The 26,553-nt window shown below is 34.1% G+C and overlaps 1 protein-coding gene across 2 annotated transcripts in view; it reads right to left on the bottom strand.

Moving 5' to 3' along the window:
• The window catches only part of LOC125675658 (Golgi-associated PDZ and coiled-coil motif-containing protein-like), a 41,520-nt gene extending 15,232 nt beyond the window's left edge, over positions 1 to 26,288 (bottom strand). The window contains exons 1-6 of one of the 2 annotated variants that reach the window (XM_048913443.2): positions 25,977 to 26,288; positions 21,352 to 21,516; positions 18,945 to 19,120; positions 10,136 to 10,301; positions 4,684 to 4,779; positions 2,149 to 2,313 (exon numbers count right to left, since the gene is read on the bottom strand). In XM_048913443.2, coding sequence (XP_048769400.1) covers positions 2,149 to 2,313; positions 4,684 to 4,779; positions 10,136 to 10,301; positions 18,945 to 19,120; positions 21,352 to 21,516; positions 25,977 to 26,189 — 981 coding nt within the window. In that variant the 5' untranslated portion in view covers positions 26,190 to 26,288. The remainder of the gene's footprint in view (positions 1 to 2,148; positions 2,314 to 4,683; positions 4,780 to 10,135; positions 10,302 to 18,944; positions 19,121 to 21,351; positions 21,517 to 25,976) is intronic. The other variant, XM_048913444.2, reaches the window with a different exon arrangement.
• Positions 26,289 to 26,553: the final 265 nt, after the last annotated feature.

The following is a 26,553-nucleotide window of genomic DNA, read 5'->3' as shown; positions in this document are numbered from 1 at the left end:
ATATATATATATATATACTGATGAGAGATTTTACATAATATAACATAATCATATATATATATATATATATATATATAAAAGCACAAAAACCCAATAACACCCTACTTTCTTAAAATGTTGGATCTGAGAATTTAAGATAGAAGGCCAGTAAAGAAATTTATAAAAGCACTGAAAAGGCCACGACACTGTTGGTTATTTAAAACTCAAATTTTTGACGCAACCCGCGTCTTTATCAAGAGATATATATTACATAAGGGTTGTTCCAGAAATGATCAAATGGGGGGGTCGGGCGGCAAACGATATTTTTTTGTGTGGGTGGTCGTATTTTTTCATATTTTAATTGGTCCGTGGTTGGACTGTTAAAAAAATATTTATTATGGGTAGTGGGTAGTTTCTATTGTTTTATTTTGTGCCACGTGGGTGTTGAGTTTTCAGAATATTTTTATTGTCGCTCTTGTCGTGTTGGTTACAAAACGTCGGAGGGAAAATTGAAAACATGCTTTCGAAATCGGAAATCGGAAGTAACATAGAACTATTCGAGTTGTCGCTCTTTGCAGCGCATAACTTCCCATTACGGCACTCTTCAAATTAGAGGCGCGTTTAGTAGGGTCCCTTTGGACGTGATGGCGGCGAACTCTGTTCTGTAGATTATTACAGTTTACAGTGCATCGATTTTGGGAATATTTTGAAACCAATAGGTACTCCTTTTTCTAATAAAAATAGGCAAACCTTAGTTGATTTATACGAGGGTACCGATGCGTTATATTTATCAGTCGATGTGATGGTGATATAGAGGCCTCCGGGCGCGGGCTCCATTAGAAGACGAACGATTCATGGAAAAACATATCCATACCCATTTAATGATAATAGCATCGTTTGGACTCCCAATCTTTCCAACATTCCCACCATAGATGCCTTTGATTGTTGATGTGACATCGTTTCTTCAGAACTACTGTGATACAATGTCGCACAGGCATTACCGCGTCATTGACTAGAATGTTTGTCCCAAAAACCTCGCGAGATTTGTACCGTTTTCATTTTTAAAAATATTTTTGTGGTGGGTCTGGTTAGTTTTTTTTTTTATTAGATGGGTCATTGTAAAATGAGTTTATTAATTTGAAGGGTCATGGGGTAATTTTTTATTTTTTTTTATGGGTGCTTGGTATATACAAAAGGTGCCTCCCGACCCCCCCATGTATTTATTTCTGGAATAGCCCTAAACAAATAACACGAAAAAATGACAAGTATCAATAATCTACATTGGTAACAAGAGTGATACACTGTTGTACTGAGTGATAAAAATGGTGGTTTCTTTGTAAAGCGTGTTTACTGACGATGGTGTAGAGAGTTTGTACCATGGTCGGGTCGGGATGAAAATATAATTATTCTTGAAAATTACAGAATTTTATATCTGGATCTAGATTATTTAGGATGACACGAAAAGCTGTCAGATATTCATCACTCTTATTCCAAATAATGAAACAATCATCTAAATATCTTTTCCAGTGACGTTTGATATTTTCACTAAGTCCCTCACTGAATTTTTCGTGAATTTGTTCATACATAAGTTCCTCTAAAAATCCGAGCATTAAGGTAGCATATGTAGGAGCCATTTTTATGCCTATAGCGGTACCTTGGACTTGTTGAAAATGTTTGTCATCAAAATTAAAAGTGTTGTTTTTTTTAAAATTAATTCTGTTGCCTGTAATAGAAATTCTTTAGTAAAACAGCTATCAATTTTTCCCCAGTGTCCAGTAATCAATGAGTAAAAAATTAAATAAAATATGACAAGTTAAACGTTGTTCTGTCAAGTTATACAATCTGTTTTGTTTCGGTAGGTTTCGTTTCGGTAGATTTCGTTTCATTTCGTACTTTACAGGTACCCGTTGTAGAGAAGATTTTTTTAAATTAGTCAATTTTGGCAGATTTTGCTCCATCCCTAAAGCTCCAGGGGTGCAGGAGTCATTAAATTTACAATTTACAATGGGTATCATTGCCCTAAAGATGCTTCATACCAAATTTGAAAAGAATTGGAATGGTACATGTAAGTATAAAATAAAATTTAAAATGTTTAATGGTTAATGCAAGACAAACAATGCACAAAGACAGATGCAGACCTGAGTCACTCAGGTGACCTAAAAATCTGACCTGTTGAGACAATATGTGGACAGCCTCTGCATGCTTGGATTCACGAAGATCTCTTCCATTCACAGAGAGGATTGCATCACCAACAAACAAAGTATCACACTTATCTGCTGGCTGTCCCTCATGGATTTCAGAAATTAGAATTGGAACACCATGTTCTTTACCACCCTGTAAATATTCAGGTCCAGTACAAATGTTATCAACATTTTCGTTATGACACCTCATTCAGTAAACAAAACACAACGAACCTTCAATGTGTGATTTATTGATACTTCTATCAACACTTTTACAAATTTTATAAGTCTGTATTTTCTAAATCAAGCACATTTTTTCCCATTTGTATGGTAATGTGACAAATATTCTACATGATTTGCAACATGATAGTGAAGATATATGAATTGCAATGTGGTGGATAGTCAATATATATGATTATGTGGTGAATAGTCTATATACAATGATCCCTCGATATATTGCCCCCACCCCCCCCCTCCCCTCTCCCCCATTATAATGACACCCTCGCAACATTTTTTTTGGTTGTTTTATGCTTACCTATGCCTTTCTTATTTTATCGCTAGTACCTTCTATTGTAATTTAAATTCTTTTGTTCTGAACTCTATAAATTCCGCCGTTCACTAAAACTCAGGGCCTTTCTTTGTTGGTCTGTGGACCGAGTTTTCCCTTTTTTTGGCATTTTCAAGGTTACCGTATTACTATTTCTAAATTCATTTCTGTTAAATACAAAAGGAATTATGTTCAGTTATGGGGGTTTATAAAATGTATCTATTATAGACTTCTAAATGCATGTTTTCATTTTATAAATTTTATTATAAATTTCTTTCAATTGTTATTTTGAAATTACACTGAAAAAAGAGAGCAAATACAAACCTGGGTTGAAATACAGTGGGATTCTGTCCCGTATATACGACAATTTTGGTGTCGTAACAGGATCCTTGCCTATCTCGAGTTTAAAACATTTTGTTATCAGGACTGCAGATTTCTGACTTAAAAATTCCATTCCCAAGATACCCTTAAGTCAACCATCAAGTCTACTAATGAGCATTTGATGATTGTACATGTGTTTACCCAGTTTGGTACTGAAGTAAGATTTTCCTAAAACAACTACAGTCCACTCCACTTATATTGAAGTTGGTTATATTGAAATATCTGTTATATTGAAGTTAAAATAAATCCCCCAGTAGCAATATTTGTGTAGTTCAGCATTGGTTATATTGAACTTTGGATATAATGAACAATTCAGATCGGTCCCCTGAATTTCATTATATCCGGAGTAGACTGTAATTCAATTCTCCAGCCGAGGTCTGCGTAGTTTCAACGCTTCGTAGCTCGGGTTTCCTGACTCCTAACTGATTGAAACATTTCTCAGAATGATATTGAAGTGATGAGAGATACTGTATCAACTAGAATTTCGCTTGTACTGTATAACCATTGATTATGGTTGGGGCATACAGAGAGCCGTCTGACACTTTGTTCAAATTAAGTTTAATTGGTGACCAGATAGATCGATGTACCATCATTTTCTTGTTTACAGGTCGAACTTTTGTGTTAACAACCCTGTTATAATGCCAACCCTGCATAATGCCACAAACAAATGGTCAAATCATATACAGTTTACTGGACAATAATGCCAATTACCTAACACCCATCAGTAATCACACCTGTACTTTGAGAGCAGTGCAGTGAAGTGTGACAGTCTGGACAAAGTATTCAGATGATCAGATAAATTTTAAAAAATTTCTGAACTAAACTCAAGATTATCTAAATGTTTATACAGAATGGAACCCAAATAAATTTATGAATTGAAATTCTTTTGATTGCTTGATGAATTGTCTGTACTGGTGAATTCATTATATTGCCACCCCGGCTTTATTGCCCTCATCGGTCTTGAACAAAAGTTGGCAATACATGTATATCGAGGAAGCACTGTATACGGTAATGTGGTGGATAGTCTTTTTATATGTTAACGTTGTGGATAGTCTAAACCTATTGTGATGTGGTGGATAGTCTTTTTATATGTTAACGTTGTGGATAGTCTAAACCTATTGTGATGTGGTGGATAGTCTTTTTATATGTTAACATTGTGGATAGTCTAAACCTATTGTGATGTGGTGGATAGTTTATATATGTTAACGTTGTGGATAGTCTAAACCTATTGTGATGTGGTGGATATAGTTTATATATGTTAACGTTATGGATAGTCTAAACCTACTGTGATGTGGTGGATAGTTTATATATGTTAACGTTGTGGATAGTCTAAACCTATTGTGATGTGGTGGATAGTTTATATATCCAGGGATCCGTGTTTGCCAAACTATTCATTTGCATTCTTATAGGAATTATATGAGATTGATCAGTGCTCAATATTTTGTATTCTATATAGCATTTATGAGATTGATCAGTGTTTGTTATCTTCATTTCTTCATTTATATTCTGGACAGACTATGCATACTATGTCATGGTGTACTATGATGTGGAGGATAGTTTACATGTATTGTGATGTGGTGAAGAGGCTATACGTACTGTGATTGACAGGCCTAGACCCTCCTCTTCTCCTTTTTTGATAACAACTTTTCTTGTTTCCCCCAGACCATGTTGTTTCCGTAGAGACTGAAAATCCTAGGAAATGTAAATATATCATTATTCCATAGAAACCTAACATGAAATTCTTACATCATATAATGCATAATTATATAGTTACATTAAATGTACAGAGTCTGAAGCGCAACTACACTAAATGAATCATTCTGTTCTCAACTAGAATCGTTCTGTTCCCACACCAAACCGTTTCATACAATCTGTTCTACATTCTGTTTCCTGGCCATTCCAATCTCATCTAAAACCAAAACCATTTGTTTTCGATAAAGTATTCGTTCCCTCAAACCATTCGTTCCCATATGTTCATTCGAAATGCACATGCTGCCCCTCGAATGCCCTTTCCGTTTGGAAATAAAATATGCACATGAACATGTAGGGAAAAAATATATAATTATGCGTATGATAGCACATATTAAAATCAATGAATCAGATCTGGTTTTATCTTTGGGGCAAAGGTCGATACCAACATTTTATATAAATAATTTCTTTTTGTAATATATTTCTTTCTTTTTTCCCATTTGTTCAAACTGCCGAGAAATCGTCTTCTCAAGTTGTAAAACTACTTTTTAAACAAATTTTTCTTATTATCTTTAGATTTTACTACATGTATATTTGAACATGAATTTACAGTCCTTTAGTTTTTATTTTAAAAAGATGGTATTTGTTAAAATATCTACAGTTCACTTTTTACAACTTCATGAAAGTGAAACAAAGCACGACAATACTTGTCATTACCAGCACATTAAGAGTTATCGCGCTTTGATGACTTTTGTGCGTCATTGGTAAGAAAATGCACAAGTCTCGCGAGCAAGTGCGAGATTACTGGGACATAAACGAAAGGTTCATAGCACCCCCCCCCCTTTTTTTAAGTTAAAGTACATGGTGTACTTTTAAATAAAATAGCCATTGGTCAAACTGCATTTTAAAAATATTCTAACACTAGTTTATCAGGGATGTTACATGTTTTTTTAAACTCTACTACACCTATTATAAAAATTCCAAACAATGATGTTCTCTGTCCTAAGTCAATCAATATTTTGTAATTTTCAAAATAGCTTACATGCAGTTTAGAAATGCATTTGTTGTGTTAATTAGTGTTATAAATGTCTAAAAAAAAATTGTAGTTTGGCAAATATATAACTTATTCTAAAATATTCGAAAATGAGAGAGAGGGATAGAGAGAGAGGGAGGGTTACATTAACGATTACAAAGTCCATGCCATATGAACCTGTCCAAATTGTATGATAAAATAGAATGTCTTCATAATCTGACAGAATAATTTTAATAACATGAATCCCATTAATTACAAGAAAAGTTATTGTGTTGGATGTGCATATTGGTTTTTCCCTTCACAGTTCTTCTTGCGATTGATGCTTTATATCGGTCAGATTTGGCAGATTTAGTACCTGCACTCCTTCACATAGTTTAATAAGTTTGTCTGTTTTCTTGCAAGAATAATCAATTCCTTTTGCCTTTAGAATTTTAATCAGTGTCGTGGTTTGCAGTCGGTTATAATATGTATTCGATACCATAATTTATATTAGGTATGCCTAAAGTAATGTTTACGTATGTTGTCCCAGTAGCACGACTTTACGCGCCTTTAATTTGAAGAGTTCCACTAATGGAAATGATAAGTATTGCGCAGAATGCGAAAATTCGAATAGACGTACTATGCCTCGTTAATTCACCACGAATATTAAAACAATGTGCACACCCTGTTACTAAATTAAAACACAGAGTATAGTGTACCATGTTTGTTAACATTATCAGTTTCATTCTTAAACAAGAGACCCATGGGCCACATCGCTCATCTCAGTCACTTTGGCCCATATTTAAAGATTTTCCCTATATAGTCGCATGTAAAACTTTGATACCTATTGTGGCCCCAACCTACCGCCAGGGGTCATGATTTTTACAAACTTGAATCTGCACTATGCCATGAAGCTTTCATGTAAATGTTAAGTTCTTTGGCCCAATGGTTCTTGAGAAGAAGATTTTTAAAGATTTCTATATATTTGTATATAAAACTTTGATCCCCTATTGTCACCCCATCCTACCCTTGAGGGTCATGATTTTAACAAATTTGAATCTGCACTATGTCAGGAAGATTTCAAGTAAATTTCAGCTCTTCTGCCTTAGTGGTTCTTGAGAAGAAGATTTTTAAATGACCCCACCCCATTTTTTTTATTTTTGTGATTATTTTCCCTTTGAAGGGGGCAGGGCCCTTTATTTCAACAAACTTGAAAGCCCTTCACCCAAGGATGATTTTGACCAAGTTTGGTTGAAATTGGCTCAGTGGTTCTGAAGAAGTCGAAAATGGGAAAAGTTTACAGATAGACGACGGACCATCAGAAAAGCTCACTTGAGTTTTCAGCTCAGGTGAGCTAAAAAAAAAACTTAACTGACAATTTTCAAAATCAAATGCTGAAGGAGGAGGGTATTGTGTGTGCTTATATTGAATACATGACGTGTGTCATGATAAATACACAGTCCTCATCTACAACATACCTTGATCCGTCAATAAATCTTTACTATCATTTACTGAGCACAAGTACTTTAGATTAAAGATGTTTGGAAAAAATAAACTAAATCTAATATTTACAGCACAAATAATAGCAAACACAAAGAGAGTGCTTCTTTTTGATTCCCCATAACCAGCTGAAAAAAATTCACAAAATCCAATATTTGAATGGAAATAAATCATCAATGAAAAAACTTACATCTCAACAGGTCATCATAGGCTTTATCCACTTCCACTATAGGCTTACAAGATTATAATTACATGTTACCATTGGCAACATTTTTATTTTAAGATTAATATATAATTTTATATCAATATATACACTTTAACACAGTTTAACGAGCCAATAATGAATTTTCCAAAAAATATGAAATACATGTGCACACTGAGTTCGTTTAAACATATCTCTACAGTAACAGTACTGAAAATTACTTTAAATCATGCCAAAAAATTACTGGCATTTCTGAGTGAAATGGTGACAATTTTATCAAGACCTGAAATAACTCGAGTAGAATTTTTACATGTATATATAAAACAGCCTTTCTGTTTGAATAATGGTAGATCATTAATTATTCTATGTAAACTTAAGTCACATATACGTAGCTGTAGATGGATTATTCAGAAAAACTTTGATTTCCCTCTTTCTTTCTCTCTTTTTAGCACAATGTCTCTGTACGTAAAAAGTGCCGAAAGAGTCCAAACTGCAGAATTTTAAATTGAGGCCAAACTGTTCATTCCCTTCCCGACCCAAACCACTCACTCTCCATCTGCAAGCATTCCGTTCTCCATAAGTATTGTTTCTTTCTAGCAGAGAACTGTTCCTTTCAAACTGTTCAGCATTCATTCCTCAACCAAAACCGTTTGTTCCCAAACCTTTTAGCATTTGTTCACCATTCCACTGGTGTAGTAGTACACTTCAACGTCTGTACATTGAATATATGTACCAAATATAGTAAATGAAAGAAAAAGTGAGCAACCTCAAATACCCCACGCTCCAACATTGCTTGATAATGCCTCACATAATGAATGGCAATGCTATGCATTACTGCAAGAACAGGATGGACATATTCAAAAGGGACATAACTCCAGAAAAATTATTAATAAGAATTTAAATTCCTGGGAATATGCACATCTACACAGTGTGTCCTTATTAACTACAAAGTTTCTTGAAATTCTGTTGAGCAGTCTTAGAGGAGTTGCACTGACAAGAACAGGACAGATGGGTTTGAAATTCTAAGTTCAAAAGGGGCATAACTCCCAGAACAATTAATGAATCAGAATTTCATGGGAATATGCACATCTATACATTGTGTCCTTATCAGCTATAAAGTTTCACGAAATTCTGTTGAGCGGTCTCAGAGGAGTTCTACTGAAGAACAGGACAAACGGGCTTGAAGTTCTAAGTTCAAATGAGGCAGAACTTCCTCGGAATATGCACATCTACACAGTGTGTCCTTATTAACTACAAAGTTTCATGAAATTCTGTTGAGCAGTCTAAGAAGAGGTGCGCTGACAGAAAGGGACTGACGGACCGACTCTTTGTTGCGTGGGGTATAATTATGTCTTGTTTAAAAGTTTCAGCTGTATGAAATACTGTAAACCCGCTTTTATTCGCGGCTACTTTATTTCGTGATTCACCTGTGGTAAACTGGTCCGCAGTGAGTAAGTTTTGTGATTGTGCCTTTTTCAAGCCTATGACATTCAAGGACTGGTTCCGGATGGGAAATATTTGCAACGATGAGGTTCTTGTGAATTTTGTGAAATTTTCTTACATGCAGGGTTCGAAATTAACGAGAAATACTCACAAAATGCGAGTACATTTGAAAAATAGCGAGTAAAAATTATGGACATGCACTCGAAAATCTTAGCAAGTGGTGATTTACAAACTATGATCGTATTGTATCCGTTTTATATGGTGATGTGCTATTCGCTTTTCTTAAACTTGCACTCTGAATCATACAAATGCTTACATGATCAACCAATTTCAACAACTGTTTCTATCCGGATTTTCTTTTACGATCTTTTAAGAAACTCGGAGTCAAACAAATGCTTTAGAGATCGGACATCACATTATGATGAAAAAAATAGACATATGCCACGAGTCCTGTTCACCAATAGGAGTGATTAAATTGAATTTCAAGTACATGTATCAGGTTTTTGTTATCCATTTATCTTTAAAAAAAAATCCAAAAAAAATCGGAGTCTATGTTTTACCAAGTCTTCCGTTAGCTATTTTTATCAGAATCATGAGAACGTCCTATCTAAATTAATTTATTGTCATATTGAGGTAGGCCGGGTTGTAGTGATGACACGAGTGCACTGCTCACCGCGTAGATGATTATCAAAAAATTTCATGGGGGTTGTGATCGTGCTGCTTATAAAACCATGAGTCCCGGATTCGCTTTGAAAAATCACTAGTGACAACCCTGATGTGGCATGAAATTGGAAGACTGGATCTAAACCTGCGGTAAACAGGTTGTGGATTAGAGGTGAAATAATCAAGAGACCTAACAATTGCACCATATGACTTACGTAACTTAGTGTCTTGTCCAAACGATGCCTGTTGACCCACTAGGTTCAGTAATGAATAATGATAGGGAAAATCATTGATTTAAAAAAACATATGAATAAAGAGCACTGCTTCATTATTTTTTTTTAGCTTGTAGGTTTTCATTTTAGCCTGTGGATTTTTTACCCACAGGCTAAAATTATCCTGTGGTAGAAAAAGTTAATTTCGACCCCAGACATGCGAACAAAAGTTGGTTTACAGTAATTTTTATTTTCATATATAAATGGGAAAATTCTCATAAGATTAAATTCATCTGATGAGTGCATTTTTCCTCTCCTTCAACTCACATGTCCATCTGGCATTGGTAATTTCTTCTTGCGGTTCGTTCGCCCTCTGCATGCCCGTATGACAGTTTTATGTCGATGGAGATGAATTTCTGCCTCCAATTGGTTCCAAAGCTTGTCATGTTCTGCTCCCCGCATATCACGACCCAACAACTGAATCTGCTGTATCCTGTACAAACAAAAGGCCATTAGACCACAATGCTCACCTGAGTCAACTTGGTCCTGCTGTTCTTCAGAAGATTTAAACAAGAGACCCATTAGTCATATCACTCACTGGGTCACCTTGGCCCTGCCATTGTTCTGCTGTTGTGATTTTTAAAAGATTTTTTTATCAATCTTTATTCCCATAAAAAATTTTGATCCCATAATGCAGTCACAACCTAGCTGTAAAGGATCACAACATAACTGAAAATGAATTCACATAACACAGAGATGCCTCCACACCAATATTACTAACATGATCTTGCTGTTCTGGATAAGACCAAGGTCACAATGTCATAGATGATGGTATGATATGAAGACCTTGCCATGAGAAATCTATATACTGAATACGATAGCTCGACCTTGAATAGTTAAAGAGATATCATTACATAGGTAAGAAATTTATCAAAAGTAGGTAAAACTTCTAGGTCAAAGTCACAAAATCAAACACTAAAGTATATCATGGTCTTGCCATAAAGAATTTATATACAAAATGTGAAAGCCCCACTTAATATACAGTCCCTGAAACGTTCTGCTTTCCCACTAGAACGGTGAACGCACGGTGAGCGAATGGTGAACGCACACAGAGTGAACGGTGAGCGCACGGTGAACGCAAAGTGAATGGTATGCGCACAGTGAACGCAAAATGGTCCTGGCCATTCATTCGGTATATTTCGGATTTTTCCGTTGGGTTGTACTTACTTTATAATCAGGTAGAGAATATTTATGTAAGACTCCAAAGTGCAATGGCCACGCCAAACCCCGATGGTCTACGCCAAACCCCGACGGTGTGACACGCCAATGTGCGATGGTCCACACTCATGTGCCAAAGTGCAATGGTCTGACACGCCAAAGTGCGATGGTGTGACACGCCGAAATCCATTGGTTTGTAAACGACACAGTGTTTTGGTACAGAATATACCAACCGTGTGTTGTTTCACTAAAATATCAGTGCCAAACACATGCATAAAAAATAAGACGTTCAACTTATTTCATTACCATTTAGTTGTCGTGTTATTAAACACAAAATTTACCAACGCGAAATTGTATAGAATGTTTTGTATTATAGCATATTCCCAGGAATTTATTACATGTACGTCACAAGTAATAAATGATCATGAATTATAGAATGTTTGGGCGAAGAAGATAGTTTGACAACAAATGTACTTTGCCGTTCTCACTATCCTCAACCTTGTATACCTTGCTGTTAATGTCGTCCGTGTTGCATTTCTTCGATTTCATTTTGAAAGACGTTAAGAATGAAGTCACAATGACATGACGTCACAAACGTTACTAAAATCCGCACCATCGGACTTTGGCGTGGCCATCGCACTTTGGCGTCCGTAATGTTAACAAACCATCGCGCTTTGGCGCAGATCATCGCACTTTGGCATGTCCATCGCACTTTGGAGCAACCATCGCACTTTAGAGTCTTACATATATATAAATACATCTGTTTGTTCATTTTTGTGCAAGTACTGGATGTATAATTCTCATGAAAGTGATTGTAAATTTTACATCAATGCACGTAGCAATCATGCACAAACAAAAGAAAATTTCATATGTACATTGTTCACAGTATTACATATACAGATACAACTGTACATGTATACATGAAAAATAGAAACATATATTTTATAATATTTAGAATTCTTGACGTTTTCATAAATCATGAATATTGGTGCGTCATCTCAGTATACAACATGTTATTATATATTTTGACTTAAGATACATAGTATTTAATTTCTTAATACAAGAGTATAAACGATGCATGTGAAATAAAGATAGTCTACTAATTAGTGCCAAGAATTTACAGATGTACATGCATGACTTTAAAATTTACGAACGTGGTCGTTTGGATTACATGCAATTAAACAATATATGTTTGTGAAACAATGTATAGTATATCGACCTGAGGAAATAATCCCAGAATTAATGTACGTACGTACAAAATAAATAGTGTGACCATGAATTTACATTTAGATTATGCAATATTTGTATATTTTTGATGCGGATAAAACCGTTTATTGTACTGAACTATACGAATATCATGTGGAGCAGATATGTACGAAAAATATTTCATCTTTATATTAGAGACAAACGATTCAAGTTTCAAATTTAGGGAAAGGAGTAAATACATTTATTGGCAATGTCTCTCATAAATATAAGCGAAAATAATCAGAAATACTTGTCAAAACAATTTGACATTTTGGCACGAATGTGCATTGAAATGTACAGTGTAGCATCGTTTTTTTAAGTAAGAGGAGGGGGGGGGGAGAAAAATAATAAACTTAATATATAGAATTTTTGTCAAGTGAGACAAAATAAAATATAATAGATTGTGCTTTTGCCCAAACTTGAAAATATTAAAATGATAATTCGGGTGGGGGTGAGGAATTTATTAACTGAAACTACCTCATTTTCGTACACATAGCAGCGCTCATTGCTTTTTCTTCGCTACATTACACTACATTACTCCTTTCCCTAATGTATAAGGGTTAAATTCATAACTGCAGACGCTTACATTTTTCTCTCAATACATTCAGAATTTCTCCCACTTTTAAACCGAACAATACTTATGTTTTGTAATGATAATAACAGTGATTTATTCTATTCTTTGATATTGATGAGTGATCTGCATTTGTCCTTGATTTTTTGCAGTTGATACTCCTGATATTTGTACTTTATAAATTAAATTTCTGATATAATAAGAAAGTTTACTTTCACTCTTATGCACACATCCCTTTTCCATTCTTGCCTTGCTATGAAAATCGATCCTTTGACTTTGGTGTTCCGAATGACAGTGAACGGTGAGCGCAAAACTGTAAACGGAGAGCGCACGATGAGCGAATGGTAAGCGAACGGAAAAAAGGTAAAGTACATGTAGAATGTTTCAGAAACTGTAGTTCCGAATATATTTAATGGGTTGTGTTTTCTTAAAAGTAGATCAAACTCTGATTTCAAGGTCACAAAGTCAAAGATCATGATATAAAATGAAAGGTCTTGCCATCAGATTTATATATACAAGATTTGAAAGATCTACCTTAAATAGTTCAGGGCATATGGTACAGGTCAGATTTTTATTAAAAGTAGGTCAAAGTTCCAAATCAAAACCACAAGATCACACACCATTGCATCACATAAAGCCTTTCTGTATAAAATGTATATACCAAATATTAAAGCCCTAGCTTCAATAATTCAAATATAAGAGTTTTCCTATCTATCATCATCTAGCACTTTTGATCCCCTTTTGTGGCCAAACCTTACACCCGGGGGCAATGAATTGCACAAACTTGGATCTACTCTATGTCAAGAAGCTTTCATGTAAAAAAGCTTTTGTGGCTCCAGTGGTTTTTGAGAAGAAAAAGATGGTGTTTGTGAAATACAAATGCCCCCGATAATGGCCAATTCCGAAGATGGCCAAGGTCACAAGGACAAATATCTTGGTACCAGTAGAAAGATCTTGTCACAAGAAATGCTCATGTACAATATGAAAGCTCTAATATTTACCATTTAGAAGTTATTACCAATGCAAAAAAAAATTAAAAAGTAGGTCAAATGTCAAGGTCAAAAGGTTTCGTACCAACGGAAAGGTCTTATCACAAGGAATTACTCATGTGAAATACCAAAGCTCTATCACATACTGTTCAAAAGTTATAAGCAAGGTTAAAATTTTCAAAAAGTAGGTCAAACTCCAAGATCACTAGGTCAAAAATGTTGGTACCCAAGGAAAGGTTGTGTCATAAGGAATACTCATTTGAAATATCAAAGCTCTACAGGGTTTGACACTAAGGCACGTCCGACCGACCGAGTCTACTAAATGATAGGTCCGGTCGGGCAAAATGTCGATTTACTAGTCCGACTGGTCGTGTTGAAAAAATAAACAAGAAACTTTATGTTAAACCATAAGATATTTTATTCTTAACTAAAAACAATAACTGATAGTCGCTGTCGGACGACATTTACTCGATGTTAATGTGTGTAAAGTTATGTTTCGGATACATAGATATAAACTTAATTTATTTTCATTTGAAAAAACAGTTTATTTTAATTGAATATAAGAAAGTGTCTATCAAATTACATGTAATACATTACGTCGTAAACAGCCATTTTTCGGTTTTGACACATGTGCGGGAATGTCTCTTTTTTCAAATACGACTTTTCAAGAAAAAATGTCCCGAGAGATTCAGAAAAAAAAAATGAATAGGTTGGGAAGAAACAAAGCAGGGCTTATGAAATAGAAATTAAAAAAAAAGCGGTTGAGGTCACTTTATTTAAAGAAATGGACTAAAGAATTTCTGTGCCGGGTAGAATTAAAAAAAAAAACAAGAGGCCCAAGGGCCTAGAATCGCTCTTCTGATAAATTGTACAACCCCACCATTTCTATTCTTAGCCTCTTAGTATTCTAAATCTTTAGTTAAATCCTAAGAATTCAAAAAAGTAGGTCAATGTGACCTACTTTTTGGTTTACAGATTTTGAGAACCCAAGAAATATCAACTGACAAAGTTTGATGATTTTAAGCCAATTAGTATCTGAATATTGAAATATAGCTGTCAAATTCCAATCGTAGGTCATGGTGACCTACTTTTTGGTCAGCGAACTCCGAACATGCAAGACCCATCAACTGACAAAGTTTGATGGCTGTAGGTCAAATAGTATCTGAAATATATAAATATAGCCGTCAAATTCCAAAAGTAGGTCTACTTTTTGGTCGACACACTCCGTAGACTCAAGATGCATCAACTGTCAAAGTTTGATGATTGTAGGTCAATTAGTGACTGAAATATATAAATATAACTGTCAAATGCCAAAAGTAGGTCACAGTGACCTACTTTTTGGTCGATACAATTCGAAGACTCAAGATGCATCAACTGACAAAGTTTGATGATTGTAGATCAAATAGTGACTGAAATATAGTAATTTAGCTGTCAAATACCAAAAGTAGGTCACGGTGACCTACTTTTTGGTCGACACACACCGAAGACTGAAGACGCATCAACTGACAAAGTTTGATGATCCTAGGTTTTACAGTGCCCAAAATATGCATCTAAAATTGAAAATGTGAAATTTGAATATCTGCAAAATTCAAAAAGTAGGTCACTGTGACCTACTTTTTTTTTATAAATATGTTTCAAGGCCTCAAGATGCATCAACTTACAAGATTTGATGATTCTAAACCTCTCGGTATTTGAAATAACAACTTAAAATATATCTATAAATGATAAGCCATAAAATTCAGAAAGTAGGTCACAGTGACCTATTTTTCAATTGACGCATTTCAAAGTCCCATGATCCACCAACTGACAAATTTTGATGATCATAGGCTTCAAAGTGTCCAAGATATGCATCAAAATTAATTTTAAAATAAATACCTGCAAAATTCAAAAAGTAGGTCACCGTGACCTACTTTTGAGACAACTTGACACCAGGTCCTAAGATGCATCAATTGTCAAAATTTGATGATCCTAGTCCTTATAATGACTAAATTATCTAAGATTTAAGGAATTTAAAAAATTTATAAATTTAGGTCAACTTTGAAGTGACCTTGAGACCACGCCCTTTGCCCCAGGGTAATGCCTTGAACAATTTTTAATCTACAACATATCTTCATCCTTATGTGTAAGTTTGGTGATAATCTGCCCTGTGGTTCTTGAGAAGAAGATTTTTTAGCAACCACTACTTTTGTTTGTATTTTCCTGATTATCTCCCCTTGTTAAAGGGTCACATCCCTCTATTTAGTATGTATGAAAGCCCTTGGGCCAATGATACCCTGTAACAAATTTGAAAAAAATTGACCAAGGAGTTCTTGAGTTATAGCCCTTTTTCTAAAAAGTTTACGCACACCGCACAAATGGCCATAGCATTAGCTCTTTGAGCCTTTGGCTCAGAAGAGCTAAAAACAACAACAGAAAATGCGTTTGAAAATAAAAGCATTAAATTGAATGGCAAGACTAAAGATGTTTTTGAGAAAATTAAATACGTTTTAGTTCAAACTTAAGGTGGGTCCTTAGTCCTGAATTTTTGGGGTTTAGGTAGCATTTTTTTGTTTGGAATCAATAGATTAACATTCAGAGTAATGAAAAAAGGCAAATTAGTTAAGGATTTCCATATTAATTTTCATTACAGTCACTACTGAAGTCATGTACCCCTATGTAGATTTTTATGAAATTCATTGGAAACAGTTATCTGTTGTTATTTTAAAATGAAAAAAAATAATAATAATTTAAATTGCATTTATTTATCAGGAAACATGTCAATAACTAAAACACATGTCATTTTCAATATGTTCATCAAGTTTTAGTATAATAAGTGCAAAATTATTGAATTAGCCTTATTCTCCAAAGTGTTAAAAAACAAACTAATATGGACACAACTTTCTTATAGCATGGTTAACATATCATTTTTTCTGTTTATATTAGTAGATGTACATCTGTTATAGTTATTTATGAAAAAAATCCATACCTTTCCTTAATAATTTCAAATCTATAGCTTCCAGAGTATGTATACCCCCATAAAAAAACCTAAGTCTGGCACCATACAGCTGAGCTATTCAAAACCACTGATGGATTAAAATTTTATGTATATTACATGAAAAGACACAGATAATAATTCCTTATCACCTTGGTAAAATGTTTGTGAAAAATATAGGAAATCTATTGCATAATGGACTTGATAAATAATTTAATGAAAACAGAGTTATTGTCCTTGGATTCAATATTTTGAAACACATTATTGAGTATTCAAATATAACTAAGACTTTTGAAATATTTCATGGCTAACAAGATTTTTTACAATAACTATTGAAAAAGACTCCAACAAAATTTATGTTTCCAGTCATTAAATTATTGACTTTGGAAAATCTTATGACGTCACAGGAGTGTGGAACGACGTTAACGTTTGTCATTTGAATTAAGTATTTAAATATGGAGAAACCACCAGGGGTTTTTTCTGGAAAGTTGGTCAGGGCTAGTGGGTGTCAGGTCAGGTCTAGTAAAAACCATTTGAAGTAGCCCGACTGGTCTAGTGCTCAAAAAAGTAAATGTCAAACCCTGCTCTATCACTTACTGTTCAAAAGTTATTGCAAAGGTTAAAAGTTTTCAAAAAGTAGGTCAAAGTCACATGGTCAAAAATGTTGGTCCCTAAGGAAAGGTCTTGTTACAAGGAATACTCATGTGAAATATCAAAGCTCTATCACTTACTGTTCAAAAGTTATTAGCAAGGTTAAAGTTTTCAAAAAGTAGGTCAAACTCCAAGGTCAACATCACAGGGTCAAAAATGTTGGTACCCACAGAAAGGTCTTGTTACAAGGAATACTCATGTGAAATATCAAAGCTCTATCACTTACTGTTCAAAAGTTATTAGCAAAGTTAAATACAGAATTACAGAATGATAGGACAAAAACAATATACCCCCCGATCTTCGATCTCGGGGGCATAAATTTTTAAAAGATTTTCCCTATATACTCGAATGTAAAACTTTGATTCCCTATCATGGCCCCACCCTACCTTTGGAGGGTGTGATTTGAACAAACTTGAATCTGCACTATGTCAGGAAGCTTTCATAAACATTTGAATTTTTCTGGCCCAGTGGTTCTTAAGAAGATTTTTAAAGATTTTCAATATATATTCCCATGCAAAATTTTGATCCCCTATTGTGGCCCCATCCAACCCCCTCAGGCCATGATTTGAACAAACTTGAATCTACTTTATGTTAGGAAGCTTTCATATAATGTCAACTTTTCTGGCCCAGTGGTTCTTGAGAAAATTTTAAAGATTTTAAAGCATGGCCCCAAGGGGTAGGGTGGGGCCACAATAGGGGATCAAAGTTTTACACACAAATGTATAGGGAAAATCTTAAAAATGATTAATCTGCTGTTGTTGAGAAGATTTTTAAAGATTTTTTCCTGCATATCCCCATTTAAAAATGGTGGCCCCACCCTATCCCCATGGGCCATAATCTGAACAATTTTGAATCTGCACTCTTTTTAAAAGGAAACTTTCATAAACATTTTGTCTTTTCTGGTCCAGTGGTTCTTGAAAGAAAAGTTTTAAATTGCCCCACCCTATTTTGAGAAATTGCTAATCATCTCCCCTGCCCAAAGACAGACAGCAGTGGAAGTCCTTTGTTGCTGCTCTATATGCAAACGGACATGGGAAGTAAGAAAGAAGTTCCCTTGCAAAGGGTCATGGATGAAATGAACAAACTTGGAAGCCAAGGATGCTTTGTGCCAAGATTGGGTCACATTGGCTCAGTGGTTCTGGAAAAACAAGATGGAAATGTAAAAAGTTTATGTACAAACAGACGACAGACAACAGGTGATCAGAAAAGCTCATGTATGACCTTTCAACTCAGATGAGCTACAAATGAATATGATATTCCTTATCCACGAAGGAGTGTGACACTTGTATCAAATCTAATCAGAAATTAATATGATGGGTCTGAAACTACATATACCTACCATTCTGTATTGTAAAACCTGGAATTCTTGAATCAGTTACAGTCTGAATCAACAATCATAATACAAAATGATACTGTTTTTATTCTGCTTTTTTGCGGACCTTCCATGGAAGAACAGAGGAATATAACTGATATCAATGATGGTGTACTGACCTTCCCGCTAATTCTTTGTCTAGGTATTTGGCTGCTAGCCTGGCTCCATACACCTCTCCTTGCAGGGCCAGGATATATTGTCTTAAATCCTCATTCTCATTACGTAACTCCTTCACCTCGGCTTCCACTCGCTCCTGTGCTGAGCTCCCTTGAGTTTTAACCTTCATTTCCTCTTCCTATAATTAAGCAAGATTTAATTAATATGACAACTAATTACTACATCTTTGTAATAACAAATCAGGAAAGAATGAGAACATTTCAATTTCTAGGTCTGTATCTAGACAGACATCTTTGTATAATGCCATTTTCTTTTCGTTTGAAAGAACAAAAAGGAGAGGTCATTGATGTGGATTTCAGGATATATATTGAGAGACAAACTAGAACTGCCATAATGGGATTAATACCTCATGCATGGCTCAACAATATAGGGGTCTATTGGGAATGTTATATAGCTGACGACCAGAAAGACATGATTTTCCACATTATTCATGTTTTATCCAAATAAAAGTTAAAGAATACACTAAATTCCTTTAACCTCAAGATCTAAATGTATCACTAATCATGGCGTAATAAAGAGCATACAAATTTTTAGGGAAATTCATGCACTAGTCTCTTAAAAAAAGTTTGGACAAAATCATATCCGTAGACAGATAAGCAGACAGACAATGGCTGATGATTCCATTATACCCTATCCTAAATTTAAGATATACTCTAAGCATTGACAACACCCCCTCAAAATGGAAAAAATATCCATAACTTCCTTGAATGTTAAAAAATCTAAATCAAAATATCAGGTGGACCACTTCATTATTCATAAAAGATATCAGAAGGCGGCACAAAGTTTTAATAAAATCTGTTCATAGATGTGTCAGAGGATACACTCGATCTGAAAAAGCTATGTCTACAGACGGACAAGATGATTCCAGTATAACCCCCCCCCCCCCCCACCCCCCTTAACTTCCTTTGCAGGGTATAAAAATACTGATTTACAAAATACATGTATATCAATAATCAATTGTTTCTTTCCTAACACAAAGAAGAATTAACAAAAGAAGTTTTCCATTGTTTATTAATTTGAATGACAGGAAAATGTATTAATCGCATAATCTTTACCTTATAACTCAAGGAAATGAAGTGAAAGTTATGCTGTTGTTAATCTAAGTGTACATTGAATGATTCAGTGGAACTTAAACAAAATGGCACCACTTCGTAAATGGGGGATGTTTGGGGAACACCTGTAATGTTCTCCACTACAATTAGACCTAGTTTTATTGGACTACTGAAAAAAATAGAAATAGTATGGGGTGGTTCCCACTTTCCTGTGAAAAATTTCTGGATCTGCACATACATATATATGTAGCTGCACTCACTCTACAATAGTACTGTCAACAGTAACATGGCATAATGTTACATTGTACAACATGATTTAATATTTTAAAAAATTGTGACAACAATCAATAAAGTTAAAGTAATTCCACCCTCCTGTGATGTCATCAGATTTTGCAAAATCAATGATTTATTTAGATCTATGCATATGAAAATAAATTTTGTTGGAGTCTTTTCCGATAGTTATTATTAATATAAAAAATCTTGTTAAAACTAAACTATTTCAAAAGTCTAACTTATAGATGAATAATCAATGATATGTTTCAAAATATTGAATCCAAGGGCAATAACTCTGTTTTTATTGATTTCTTAATCAAGTCTATTATGCAATAAATTTCCTTTATTTTTTACAGACATTTGGTATATTTTTGTAAAGAAACAGTTTCATGAAACTATTATGAATACTAATATACATCGTTATAACCAGCTTTTGTGAAATTTTGATAATGCTCTTCAAGGAAAATTTCAATTTTCTGACGTTAATATGTGATTCTGTTTATGTATGTCTAGCATCTTAAAATGTGATGACCCAGGGCTTGAAACTAACTTTTTACGTCACCAGTCCAGCTGGACTGATAGGGTATAATTTCAACCAGTCTGCAGAAAAATTTACCAGTCCACCAGAGTTTTTCAGAAATAAATAAACATAATTTTGTTCATGTTATCAAACATGTCAAAATAAAATGACGGAATTTAACTTGATATGCCTCAGACAATATTGTAACACTTTTGTGAGATTTTTTTTATTTACTAATCTGGTTCATCTGTCACTGATATCTACAGAGGAATGCCAAATGTGTGTTTAAGATTCCATAAGTATGTTATCCAAAATGACGTTTTAGAAAACTGACCAGTCCCATCGGACTGACTATAACAATTGTCAGTCAGCACAGCCAGACTTTTAACGAGTTACAGACTGACAGGCATATGTTAATTTTGAGCCCTGATGACCTATATATTTTATTAGATAATATTATTAGTTTTAATTCTAATAGGTGTGTGTCAATATCCGAAGACTTACTACTTTTCTCTGGATTGTCGTAGAATCCACCTCCACCCCTTTCTGTGACTGAATCTGAAGCTGGGTGGAATGAAGTTGAAGTAATACATTGTGAAGTTCTCTCTCTGCATGCTCTTTAGCTGTTCTCATTTCCACTAAGTCTGCTCTCATGTCCACTAACTGAGCCTGCCAAAAATGATATGAACAACTGAATTTACTTCTTGGGAGTTATCATGTCACTTGAGTGCTTTCCTTTATCAAACAGTTTTTGCATGCTTTGATATCAATTTGTTATACAAAAATTGTAGTCACTTGTCCATTAAACAAATTTAATTTGTCCAAATATAGAAAATGTTTAACTTTATTAGATTCTTGTACATGAAGTAATGGGAATCAGTGATAATTTCATAATTGATGATTGGTTTACTGTAACTAACAAATAATCATAATCGATTATAACTGAACATCTAGAAATTCTATAATAAAGTTATTTAACAACTGAAAAAGTGTAAATAAATATTTTCTGTTATATTTGTTGTTTCTATTGCTGAAAACGTGTAAATGAATATTTTCTGTGTGTAGTTGTTTTTCTTATCCTTTTATTACATGAAAGGTGAGTATTACATGTATTACAAAAACAAATCTATTGTCACCAATTGAAAACACGATATGCACTGCGAAGTAACATACATAATTCACACATGGCTTTGCTCGTATCAAGATTCTCTTAGATGGATGGACCATCGTTTATATGTCTGAATCAAACGTATGTCTGTCGGACCATATGTGAACATGCTTTATTCCCCAGGTATGAATATAGACCAATGCCTTTCACTTCAATGTGCACTGCCATTACGTTAAACAAAACTTTTAGGTTAATAGAAGGTCACAGCAGGAATATTCTTTAAAAAGTAGTCGTCGAAAAAAAACCCAAAAAAAACTAAAATCCAATTAATTGGAACAAAAGAATTATAAAGATTTGTTTATCATGAAAATAATTCTTTTCAATAAATGAAAGACAGCAAAAGTGAGCAAGCTCACATACCCCACACTCCAACATTGCTTAACCATGCCTCACATAATGAATGGTAATGCTATGAATTATTGCAAGAACAGGACAGACGTGCTTGAAATTCTGAGTGTATCCTTATTGACTACAAAGTTTCACGAAATTCTGTTGAGCAATCTCAGAGGAGTTACGCTGACAAGGTACTGATGAACGGGTCGAGTTACGCTGACAAGGTACTGATGAACGGGTCAAGTTACGCTGACAAGGTACTGATGAACGGGTCAATAACATTATACCCTCCGCAACTTTGTTGTGTGGGGTATAAATAGCACAATCTGCTTTGTCGTGTGGGGTATAAATAGCACAATCTGCTTTGTTGTGTGGGGTATAAATAGCACAATCTGCTTTGTTGTGTGGGGTATAAATAGCACAATCTGCTTTGTTGTGTGGGGTATAAATAGCACAATCTGCTTTGTCGTGTGGGGTATAAATAGCACAATCTGCTTTGTCGTGTGGGGTATAAATAGCACAATCTGTGATTTTTGTAAAGAATGTCAATTGTAATCATAAGATATATTTTGCACCTAACTTCATGTGATATAATTCTATATAATAATATCTTTCTCTAAACCAATAGACATCATAAATCTTCATTTTGAGTAATTTGAAAATAACTTCTTTTGTATTCAATTTTTTTTTTTTTTTTGGTTGTAATCATGGTAATAATGAATATTCTTTACAATTAATTTCTTTCTTTTTTTTCTTTAGTTAAAACATACAGGAAATAAAATTTCCATTAAATTTTTTTTCAAGGGGGGTGTCATATGCTGAACATATCGTACACAGATTGTTAACATATCTCAGTTGAATTCCTCATGTATTTGAATGAACAAAATAGACATTTTGATGAGGATTTAATTGAAACCATCTCTTTAAGTACTGAATAAATATCGAGTATTATGAAATCAGGTAAAAGTAAAAAGCACAAAAAAGGTGCAGCTGGGGTTGCTTGCGACATGGATTAGGCCTAAGTTATAATACTTCATACATATTACATTCTATATCGTTCAATAATAAAATATGACCAATTCTTATGGACTTTTTGTACAGATTTTACAGCTTTTTCACCAAAATTCTTCAAGATTCCTATACAGTTTTCAGTACTCTTAACTGATCACATGTATGCACAAGCTGAAGTTTGTTTGCAGAGTGAACTTAGGAGTGTAAATAAGAGGAAAGCTGAGTGTTCAGTTCCACAATTGTTAAAATGAATATTGTGACTCTAGTCCACATGCATATATTCTAAAGTTCCAAATACCAAACTATAAAAGTTTTATAACCTTCACCTTTGAGTATGAGGATGAGTTAGAGCATTGAGTTCAAGTTTGAGTTTGAAAACGTGCTCAAAAAAGTTTTATAACCTCCAGGCCAGGATACAGGATTTGGAGATGCTTATTCAATATAAGACCACCAATTCAAAATATCCTAAACCATCAAAAGAATGTATGACCTGTGTTTTTCAAAAGTGAAATTAAGCAAGTAAGTTTGTTTTACCACAGTCTATATTTGTGCATGGGTATCTTTTGATACTTAATGCCATAGTAAATGTATATGATAAATAAACTGGCAAATCTAACCAAAGGGCCATTTTACAGTTTGTTCGAGACACTAGCTGACTCAGTGCTCACTCAACAGGTCCAGCACAATCTCTTCTTTAGCTATATATCTTTATTAAGCTATATAGCCTTATTAAGCGATTTGAAATAGCTTGATTTAGCTTAGCTATTTCAAATCTTTTATCAAATTAATTTCTAAAAGCATAAAAGTCGAATTTCACAGAGTGAATATATTTCATCCTTGAAGTTTGTACAACACATTGTAAACAAAAAATAATTCTTAAACTATGTCCCTTAGGAAGAATTTTGATTCACAATTGTCAACTGTTTAGGATTATTAAGTTGTTGAGCAACAGTTATCTAATCTTCAGAATAGAATAAAAGTCAATGAGAATCAAAAGAATAATGTATCGGCAATCAGGTTACACATTGTAAGGTCACCATACTTTTCTATGCTTCAACACACACAAGGTAGGGTAGTGGACTGTTAACAACACATGAGAAATCTTAAAATGACCTAGTATTGTTATGAACTCTAATTAAAATAGTGTTGTGGTTTAATAGTTCAAAGTATAAACACATTCAAAAATTATAAATGCAACTATTTGGCTTTACCTTTGCAGTAAGAAATTCAATCTAAACTAGCTTAAACAAGCTATTTCAATTAGCTTTATAAAGCTATATAGCTTAATAATGAGCGAAGCTCGGATGCACCAAAGGTCCATCCACAAAGTAAGGCTATAAAAATAACACGTATGTAAAAGAAAAAATGAGAAAATCAGCAAATGAATAGAGATAATCTCTATATACGTTCATTGAAAATTTTGTGATCCATATGGGTGCTGCCATTTTGTTTTGTTCATTAGTTGCTTCTACAGTTATTCGCATTTTAATTTTGATTACCAAAAATATAAGACTCACTGATGTGCAACTTGTAAATTTTCAACGAAAAAAAAGTTTGTTAAAAATGAATGGTATGATTATTATAAATATTATTGTTACAGTTTTTAGCCAATCATTAAAGAGAAAACAGTAATATGATTAAATAGACGAACGAGTTCAAGAGTTTCTTTAAATAAAACTATACGATATATTTACTCTTACTCTTTTCCCCACTTTGAATTTGTTGGTTAATTTTGTTTAGTTTTAACTGTCTTTTAAATTGCAAACATTGTTGTTTATAATTGTTTGATTTAAAAGAGAAAAAAGGGCGAGGCTAAATGTGACATCACAAAGCTAGGTTTACGTCAGCTGGCATTATATTTTCCATGCTAAATGAATAGGTGGATCCTGTAGTTATCATCACATATCCTTCCTTTAGTAGGCGTTACAGAGTGTTTTGAACAAGGGGAATGTCATAATTACGTATATTTTTATCATCACTTGGGACACGCCAATGACCATTTTATGCTTCGCTTGGGTCTAATGGTCACATCGTATATACATATTAGAGGGTATGGAACTTGGAAATTTTGGTCCAAATGGCGTAAATTCGAACACGAACACGTGGATATGTATTTCTCCATATTAAATCTCGTGTGCCCAAGTTCACATCATGTAAATCTTATTTTCTTAATAATATATATTCACACCTCAATTAACACAATTGTACCATGTCTCCTTTGTTTGTGAATTTGCTGAATATGACGTCACAATGCACTGTTTACATCAATTGCGTTATGTTTCCCACATTCCCTGTATAAGCGGATCAAATGTCTATCAAAGTTAGGAAGATGTCCTCACACATTTAGTGCTAACTTCGGGATATTTTTTGTTCCTGTTATGGATATAGATTCTATAGATAGCAATACTTTTTGCTTAGCCCTCAAAAACGGTCCCGCCTTAAGACATATTAAAGCTATATACCTAAATCAAAAGATTGTGCTGAACCTACTCAAATAGCTCCATTGCATATGATCACCAATTCATAACATATGATATATCGTTGTATAAAATAAGAACATGAAATCATAATATTCAAATCTGAGCAAATTTCAGAGCAAATTGGATTTCGAAACCACCTCTATTTTGGCGTTAGATTGGAACACTGTCTGAGCTTTGTGACATAGTTGAGCAAACGCAGCACTAAGAGCGGTCATTTTCTGTCTTCCATCATATGTGAGCTCGCATTGGTCTGGGTCTATCTCCCCCAATAGTAAATCTAAATCAACAAAAGCTTTATCAAACTCTTTTTCCAATATATCCAGCCAACGAAATGACAGGGTGGCTGCCATTTCCACATCAATAATACTCAATGTTATATATTGTCTTCATTTGTCCAATACAGAAGTAATTAATCATAAGCGTTTACACGAGAGTGAATTTGTTTATAAAATATAAAGTGGATATTGTAATGGACAAAATATTTCCGGAAAATAGTAACTCTAGCTTAAATACCCGTTACCCCGAACAAGCTGTTGGAACAAGAATACAAAAAGTGACCTTGGTCCTCTAATATTTCACTATATTAACTTGTGACAAATACCCACCAATGTTCAAAAGTTCATTCCACTGCGAAGTTCTGAAAAAATATAGGTGTGGCTATAAAACGCGGAACGGACTGGACAACGACGTTATATGGAATGCTCAAAAACTCTT

Source organism: Ostrea edulis, chromosome 3 (assembly GCF_947568905.1).
Source record: "Ostrea edulis chromosome 3, xbOstEdul1.1, whole genome shotgun sequence".
Classification (NCBI taxonomy): domain Eukaryota; kingdom Metazoa; phylum Mollusca; class Bivalvia; order Ostreida; family Ostreidae; genus Ostrea; species Ostrea edulis.
The sequence above is the reverse complement of the archived record's forward strand: the minus strand, read 5'-3'. Positions and strand labels throughout refer to the sequence as shown.